This window comes from Phaseolus vulgaris, chromosome 1, assembly GCF_000499845.2.
Source record: "Phaseolus vulgaris cultivar G19833 chromosome 1, P. vulgaris v2.0, whole genome shotgun sequence".
NCBI classification, from domain to species: Eukaryota; Viridiplantae; Streptophyta; class Magnoliopsida; order Fabales; family Fabaceae; genus Phaseolus; species Phaseolus vulgaris.
In genome coordinates, this window is record NC_023759.2 from 44,917,359 (window position 1) to 44,926,722 (window position 9,364).

Consider the following 9,364-nt stretch of genomic DNA (forward strand, 5'->3'; position numbering starts at 1 on the left):
TATATAATTGAAATTTTATTTTTTAATTGATAAAAATATAATTTTATAAATTTATTTTAATATTTAAAATTTATTAAAAAAAAATTTGATTGAAATTTTTTTAAATTATAATTATTTTTAATTAAAAATATTATTTTCACTAGTTGAAATATAATATATAATTTATTATATTCAATGTCAAATATAATGAAATGATTTTATTTTTTAAAAAATATCATGGTGCAGAGACTCATATATCAAACAATACAATTCTCATAATAACATTAATTTAATATCTTCATCTGAGTTAATGCTTATTTACAAGTAATAAAAAAATATAATTTATTATAGTATAATTTTGTTGCTTTTATAGTTTCTCTTCACAGTGTCACTTTATAATACATGAAGATCATTCCAATGGTCATATCACCACAGTTACAAGTCATATTTACAAACAAGATTTCTACGAGAGAAAAAGAAAATTAAAATTCTCAGTTTCAAATTTCAAAAAATTTAAGTCTTACTTATCAAAGGAAATTTGGAATTAAAAAAAACTAGTATATACGAAATATAATTTTTTTAATCTGAATTTTTTTAAATAAATATAAAATATTTTGGGGAAGCATGAATTTTGTGTTCATAATAAATAAAAATAATTTTAACCTTTATTATTCTTATGTATAATTTTCTTATTTGTCTCTACATTTAGAGTCAATATTCAATTTAGTACAGTGATTTTTAAAAAACAATCAATTTGGTTTTTATGTTTTTTTTATGCGTATGTGGCAGAGAGAATGGGTGATTTTTAGGGAAAAATCAATTGCAGGTTAGGGTTTTTAGAATTGCAATTAGGAGTGTTTTTTGATTTGTAATTAGGGGTTATGATTTTTTAATTGCAAACAATGAGTTTGTGAGGTGTGATCCCGTGAATTGCGATTAAAGTTCAATCTCATTATATGTGATCTTGAGTCCATGTGAGGACAGTGATTATGGGAGGTGCAACCATTGTTGAGCGTGATGCAGTTTTGTGCTCGGTTGTTTTTAAGGTTAGGCAAACATTTTCACTACAAATAAAGCTACGAACCAACCTGCTAACCTATTTACTCCCCCGCCAATGAATCCACAACTTCGGACTCCACACAAAACGACCCTCGTATTTGTCAACCCTAAAGTATATATGAAGAAGCCACCGTCTAAGAATGTTTAGGACAAAACAAAAATTCTAACCACCAGATTTTATTAATCTTTGCCAAACCTAATTTCATGCCTCTAAATTTTAAACACTCAATCTCATAATTGATAGTCCACATCACCCATTCTTTCTGTGGACCACTTGACACTGTTTAGTGTGACTTAACAAGAATGATAAATTTAATTATATTTTAAAAAATATAGAAATCAAATTGATTTTTATAAAAATTGTCCTAAAATATTGAGCACGAATAAGTAATTATACCTTACTCTTATTATAAAAATCTACAATCGATATATTTTACAATTTATTTAATAACTATTTTCACGAGTAGTTAAATAAAATATGTTAGATAGTTTGTTCTAGTCTTTGTCTCTCCAAAAGGGCACGTTCGTAAAACAACCCGACAGTCACGGGATTTTTGTTTTCCGGAAATACCTATATTGCCCCGCCCGTCATTCTTCTTCCGCAAGCTTTCCCCAAATTTTAAAATCACCCGCTGGCGGCACCCTTTTGTCCTTCCAAAATTCAAAAAGTGAAACCCAAATCGCTCCCTATATAAACCCCCCCTATCTCCTTCCTCAAGTTCCAACCAGAATCTCTGTTCTTTTCAAATTCGGAAACAGCTTCAATTCAAGAACCACTACAATGCCTGCGATCCCCGAAGAACCACTCCTGGCCCCGAACCCAGACCGCTTCTGCATGTTCCCAATCCAATACCCCCAAATATGGGAAATGTACAAGAAAGCCGAAGCCTCTTTCTGGACCGCCGAAGAGGTTGACCTTTCCCAAGACCTCCGCCACTGGGACTCCCTCACCGACGGCGAGCGCCACTTCATCACCCACGTCCTCGCCTTCTTTGCCGCCTCCGACGGTATCGTTCTCGAAAACCTCGCCGCCCGCTTCATGAAGGAAATCCAAGTCTCCGAGGCCCGTGCTTTCTACGGCTTCCAGATCGCCATCGAGAACATCCACTCCGAGATGTACAGCCTCCTCTTGGAAACCTACATCAAAGACTCCACCGAAAAGAACCACCTGTTCCGTGCCGTAGACACCATCCCCTGCGTCGCCAAGAAGGCACAGTGGGCCTTGCGCTGGATCGACGCCACCGACTCTTTCGCCGAGCGCATCGTCGCCTTCGCCTGCGTCGAGGGAATCTTCTTCTCTGGCAGCTTCTGCTCGATATTCTGGCTCAAGAAGCGCGGTTTGATGCCCGGTCTCACCTTCTCCAACGAACTCATATCGCGAGATGAAGGGCTTCACTGCGACTTCGCGTGCCTCTTGTACTCTCTCCTCAGAAAGAAGCTCACTGAGGAGCGCGTGAAGGAGATTGTGCGCGACGCGGTTGACATAGAGAGGGAATTTGTGTGCGACGCGCTTCCCTGCGCTTTGGTGGGTATGAATGGGGAGCTGATGAGTCAGTATATTGAGTTTGTTGCGGATCGGTTGCTGGGTGCGCTTGGGTGTGGGAAGGTGTACGATGTTCAGAATCCCTTTGATTGGATGGAGCTTATATCACTCCAGGGGAAAACCAACTTCTTTGAAAAGCGCGTTGGAGACTATCAGAAGGCTTCTGTTATGTCTAGCTTGAACGGAAATGGAGGGGCACATGTGTTCAACATGGATGAGGATTTTTAACTTAATTTTTTTTTAGTATATTAATTTTCAGTGTAATACGACGTATATTTCATTGTATCATGTCTCCAGTTTACAGTAACTTTGTTGAATTGATAAAAGAAAAAAAAAAATTGTGTTGGTGCCCAGAAAGAATTTGACTGTGTTTCCTTGTCAACTTTTTACCCTGTTGATCTTTAATTTGATTTGAATTCTTTACCTTGTGATGGTTAGAGTTTCATCTTAATCTGTTTTTCTATTTCGAAGGTAAGTGTTCTGACCAAATTGAACATTTATAATTTTGGATCTTGTTATCTAGTTACTATAGTTAAAAAATCTAATTGATTCTTATGCAGTTTTGATCCTATGGCCACTATAGTTCAAAGAGTTATTCATCTTTTTACTTGTCAACATGGGTTGGATCAGAACTACTCATCTTTACAGTTTTGTTTCAACTCCATTGTGTGTGCTCGGTTTGAATTTTATGCTGATTCATTGTAAGTCGGTTCACAAATATCTTTTTGCCTGAGTTATCATGTTGCATTTTCTTGAAGTGATAAATGATGTGTAGCAAACTCTTGCTGTGGCAACTGCAATTACAAGAGATATTTTGAGCTTGATGTCGTTATGGTTTATTGTTTAGTGATATTAGAGCCTCATATTCATATAATTATTTATTCTGTGTGGTCATGAGAATATCTGTGGCTGCAGACTGCAGCAGCAGCACCAATGTCATCATTGGAGGTGTATGTCGGTTTGTCTCAGAATGCATCCTAATTGAATATTTAGTTTTGTCCTCATGCAAAACTTATCTAATGCTTTTTAGCAGATAGCAATGGGAAAAAGTGAAACAAACACTGAAAGATGACGGATGACTTCCCCCAAGTTGGCATGGCTAGCAGGGGGAATAAGGGAGCAAGTTAGCATCCTATGTGATATGGGATTTTTTTTTTAAAAATTTCTGTGCCAAAGTACCTCTGTTACAGATATCACAGTGATAATCAGAAGCAGAATTCCAGTGATAATACCGTTACTCGCTTTTCTGCTCCAGTTATTTCACTGAATAAGTGTACTTGATTAACACTTCAAGCATCTTGATGGATACAATGCTTAGATCCCTTGAAGGCATGTGGAATAATCTTGTTCATGCCAAGGGTTGAGTGAGTGTAAATATTTTAATGATCTTCAATGGTAGCACTTTGGTATGATTATCTTCACTCATTTTAGTACGTGTCTGGATTAATTTGCGTTCGAAACAACTTATATATTACAATTTTATTGTGAATGGTGGTTCATCACCAGTACACTGCTAGAATGCAAAATTTGGATACATTATTGAGAAGTTAAAGCACATGCCAAAGCGCAAGTAACTTGTATGGTCAATCTTCCATCCTTGCAAAGGTAAATACCAGTTAAGAAAAAGGAAGATTCGTTTTGAAACATGCTTCAAATTAGATTAATTAGACATTGGTTGTCAATTAACACACTGTAAATACCATCATTACACTGTATTTTTGGTTTCGATGCTGTTAATGGTTTACAGGGAGTGCTGTTAATGGGATCCAAAATATTATTTTGATGTGAGCAAGGTTATTATTATTATTATTATTATTAATATCATTATTATTTTATTACTATGGTCCTGAAATAAGGAGTATTGGGAAATTTATAAGCAGTTTTCTGATATTAATATTTTCTGCAGTTCTTACTGATATATTGCTCTGTTTATATCTATCTATATATTTATGTAATATGTTGAACATTAAAATGGTTCAACTTGGTTTGCTAACTTTAAGAACAGTTATGTAAAAAAAATACAAATAGTTTTGGCAGTGTGATAATCTTTCTTCACCTAATGTAGGGAATTTATCAGCTGCATCATACGTTGGGCTTTTATTCTGCTAGTTACAGCAGCAATTAGACTATTTTTTCCTGCACCTCCATATCTTCTTCTGGCACCTCCATACACAACATGAAAATACATTTTTATTCTTCTTGTGCCACCTTCATAGAATAACTTCTGGATTATGTAATCCGAAAATGCATTTAAAAAAAGACTTTCAGATTACATAATCCGGAAGTTAAAAAAGACTTTCAGATTATGTAATCCGGAAAGTAATCATACATCTGAAAAAAGACTTCTGGATTATATAATCCAGAAGCTAATTACAAATTTGAAAAATGACTTCCGAATTATGTAATCCGAAATATTACAGAGGGGTATTTTTGGAAATACGAAAATCTATGGAGGTGAGAGAAGAAGGTATGGAGGTGCAGGAAGAAGCATCCCAGCAATTATGAAAACGTGATATCCACTGCACTTTTGGCAAATTATGTTGAGATGTATTTTGGTTAGAACTTGAATGCCTAGCCCACATATAAACTTGAAACGAACGTAGAAGATCTTATATAGTTATACAAATATATTATTTAAACAATTTGTTATTTTATTTAAAATTTATCTTTGAATTTCTTAGGATGTAAAGTTGTTTACTAAAATATTATAAATAGTTTTATTTAACATTTTTCTAACCAATAATCAAATTAATCCTTTATATATTCCTTCAAATATTGTTGATTTTGGGTGACTTTTAGTTGTGATCTTAATTAACCAGCATACATTGTGATTTAATATATTTTTATTAATAACCAGACGTAACATTAACTATTTTTCAGTTCACTAAATATATTTCAAGTTTGTATTCAATAATTATTATTTTAAGTGCTTAATATTGTAGATAATTAAGGATTTCATGAATTTTCAGTTTTAACACAATTTTGCATGTAAAAAAATGAATTATGAATTACTAAAAGAATATTACAACAAAAGATGTAATGTAAGTGGAGAACCACAAGTCAAAAAAAAGTTATAATATATTCACCTTTTTCAGTAGAGCTTATCACAAATTGAAATTAAACTATTCTCAAATAGAACTAATTTATAAAGTAATACAGGAATAAGAAAAACAGTTGAAGACACATTACAACAAAAAAATAAAAGATGGCACAGTTTTTTTTTCCCGAATTCGTGGAAGTTGTTGAATTGCGTGAAGACGCTTTCTTCCTTCAATTCCATATTTTTTCTATCACCCCATACAAAAATATGCAAATATCGTATTACATAATTTAAAGTTAATTTTAAATTTAAAAATAATATGTAATATATTTTTAAAAAATATTAAAAATTTAGATTTGAGAGTAATTTTCGAATTATGTAATCCAGTATTTGAAAAAAGGATTCCGGATTACATAATCTAGAAGCTAATTTAGACTTCTGGATTATGTAATTTGAAAACTAATTATACATCTGAAAAAAAATTTACAAATTAAATAATCCGAAAATTAGTTACGAATTTGAAAAAAAAACTTATAAATTATGTAATTCAAATTATTACAAAGGGACATTTTTAAAATATAAAAAAAGGTGCAGGAAGAAACAGTCTTGCGTGAAGGATTTTCAACCCAGCCCATTAAGAGCGAATTGGGCAGACATAACGGTCCGAGTGGGCCCGTAAAGTCCGTGTGAAACGGTGATCTGTTTCTAATTTTCGATCTTAGTTTGCGTTGGCGTGAGTGAAGGAAGAAAAATAGAACAGGGAGAGAAAAAGAGAAAGGTAACCCTAGACTTAGATTGGTGAATCGAAGCGAGGTGCACCTGCAAACTCAATCGCCATGGAAACCGTTGCTAGAAGAAGAGGTGGAGGAGTTTTGGAAAGCCTTTACAAGGTTGTTATGCGTCGCAACTCTGTCTACGTAACCTTTATTATCGCTGGTGCCTTCCTCGGAGAACGGGTCCGTTACTTCATCTTCTTGTTCAATTTAGGTAATTGTTTTCTCAAGTTTTTTTTGCTAAGGAATTTCAGTAATTGGTTGCAGGCTGTTGATTATGGAGTCCACAAGCTCTGGGAGACTAATAATGTTGGGGTAATGAAGCTTCTGGACTCTATCCTTAATTTAATTGCGATTTATGTTTCATGCCGTGTCATATGCTGTTTGTTTTCTGAAACAATAAATTTGGCCGCTCAAATATAGTTGGATTGGGTTTTGTATCGGTGAATCTTAGGAGGGGCTTTTTTTTATAAAAAAAAAATGAGTAAATTTATATTCTTCACGTTGATGTTTGTTTTAAGATTTGTATATCGTATAACCTTTTAAAAGAGATTAAGCTTCTAATATTTCTAATGATGTGGTTGCTCACTTGCGCTATGATAATAGATAGTCCATGATATTTTTTCGCTTTCTTAGTAAATTTATTGCTCCAGCTTTAAATAGATCTCTGAAGATTTCGGATTTTCAATAGCTTCGTATTGGATTATTTGTTCGTTTTAACCTTATCAATTGTAGCCAACATAAAACAGGGTTGATCTTTATGACTACCCTGGGAAGGGGTTAGGGCTTGATTATTGTTGTATTGTGATGTATTTCTTCTTGGACTATTGGTTATGTATGATTTTAAATCAACTCAGTGTTTTCTCATACTGCAAAATAGTACATGATTGATTAAATATCATTATTAGTTTTAGAATTAGATTACCATGTATGTTATATTCAGTTGGATTAATATTGATATTGCTCTAAAGGAAAATTAGAGCTCTATAGGCAGATTCAGAACTTGTATAACAGTTTCCGAATTGAAAAGCTGTGGAAGCATTTGGAGGAATGGTTTTTATTTGACTGTTTCATAATTGCTTGTGGCTTGTACTAATTACTTCTATGCTAAGTTCTGGTCAAATAATTCTGAATATGCACATGGTCTGTTGAATTTTGTTAGTTTTTCTTAATGTCACATGTAATTACTGCATATAGGCTATTAGGCGTGACTATGTTCCTCGTTTCCTATATTTGATGCTACTTAACATGTTGCTGTTGAATTCAATGTGTCTGAATACTACTCAAATGCAATTTGAGGAGAGTCTAACATCACTATTGTACATATTGTTTGAGATGATACAATTTGGGACAATCATAGTTTTGCTTGCACCAATCAGTATTAATTGTTTTGCTCAAGATTTGTCAGCATATTATCAATTGTCATTTTTTACTTCTAGGTTTCTTTACCTTCCCCAAGGTAAAAGAGGCATTTTAAAAATGTATTTTTCCCCATATAATGTCAAAACCCTGTCCTATTAGCCTCTGAGGTTACCCTTTCCCATTTAATTTTCCCTGTCTTGAGAACTCAATTTATCAGAGGGCAGAGGGCACAAGTTGGTCCTCAATGCCAATTCTAATTTCCCTCCCTTCATTGCTAGTTCTTTCACTTGCCTGTAAGCTTGCTTATATGTTTGACCTCTGTCTCAGCGAAGGAATATGTCGTGATTGGTAATCTATTAGTTAAAACAAGGTAGTATAATAACATTTGATAGATGTAATACAAAGAAATGGAACTCAACATATGAGTTCTATTTCATGTTTGGATCGTTTAAAAATATTTTACAACAAAACTTGAGGTTATAAAATGTTACATTTTTGTTCTGCTAAAAAGTGGAACCAAGGAAAAGGAACAGAATAGGATATTCCATTTCTGTTTTGTTCATGTACCAAATGCTACGTAAGTGTTTCATTATAATAATTATTATTTGTTAAAACAGTCAAAAAACAGTTTACAAATCTTCTTCTTGATCAGGGTTGAGTTATCGATTAAAATATATGCAGTGATTGATATTCCATTAATGAGAACGAGTGTTGCCACTCCCATGTTTCCGTTATCTCCTATTCAAATGACTATATGCTGTGGTTGATATTCCATTTTATATTTTTATTAGTTATTTTGAATACTCACTATTTCTGACTTAATGTTTCTCTGCCTCATTTGTGCAATTTCGAAGGTTAATCGCAGTTCATAATTTCAACTTAAAAATAGTTGTGATTCCTAACTGTAAGCAGTTTTGTATTGTCGAACCCATCTATGCTAGTATAAGGATTATGGATATTATAAGGATTATGGTTTACAATGGTATTATGGTCACTTACTTTAAGCTGTTTAGTATTTTACACTTGATATGTATATTTTCTTGTGCAGAAACGATATGAAGACATTCCCGTGCTAGGGCAAAGGCAGTCAGAATAATCACCAGTTTGTTAGCCTTTTTCAACTTTTATTATATTCATGAAATTTGAAGTGGACACTGAGTACTGGAGGCAGTTTCCATTTTTACAATAAATATCCTTATGCTTGTCTCTTTCAGGCTTAACTCTTATGCGTGGTTTCATTATCTGGTCTTTGAACCATTGCAGAATTCTGTATTTTTTTGAAACGATTTATCTGGAATCATTGGTCTTGCAAATTCTCTACTTAGCCTATTCTCTGAAAGTAGAAACATGGAAAATCATTGATGCTTATTAAATCCCAAAAACATTACTAATGAGTAAACAACTGCCGAGTTTATTGTCACCAATTGGTACAAGTAGTAGTGTCAATGAGAGAAACAATGAAATGTGATTAGCTTACAATTATAAGAGTCAAACTAGCCTTGGTTAGATATTGTGAGGTCGACGGGTGCATTTCTAATTATTGCACGTGAGTTAAGGTAAAATTGGCTTGCAGAGTCCAAAATTCCTCCTCAATGCGATCGGGTCCGT

The 9,364-nt window shown here is 33.5% G+C and overlaps 2 protein-coding genes across 2 annotated transcripts; both read left to right on the top strand.

The window, feature by feature from the left end:
- The first annotated feature begins 1,411 nt into the window (after window positions 1–1,411).
- Window positions 1,412–2,941, top strand: LOC137814572 (ribonucleoside-diphosphate reductase small chain-like). Its single transcript, XM_068617380.1, has one exon. It carries the CDS (start codon window positions 1,820–1,822, stop codon window positions 2,807–2,809), a length of 990 nt encoding a protein of 329 aa, XP_068473481.1. The 5' UTR covers window positions 1,412–1,819; the 3' UTR covers window positions 2,810–2,941.
- Window positions 2,942–6,287: 3,346 nt separating this feature from the next.
- LOC137814578 (cytochrome b-c1 complex subunit 9, mitochondrial) lies at window positions 6,288–9,069 on the top strand. Its single transcript, XM_068617387.1, has 3 exons — window positions 6,288–6,577; window positions 6,662–6,709; window positions 8,805–9,069. Exons 1-3 carry the CDS (start codon window positions 6,458–6,460, stop codon window positions 8,850–8,852), a joined length of 216 nt encoding a protein of 71 aa, XP_068473488.1. The 5' UTR covers window positions 6,288–6,457; the 3' UTR covers window positions 8,853–9,069.
- The last annotated feature ends 295 nt before the right edge of the window (window positions 9,070–9,364 follow it).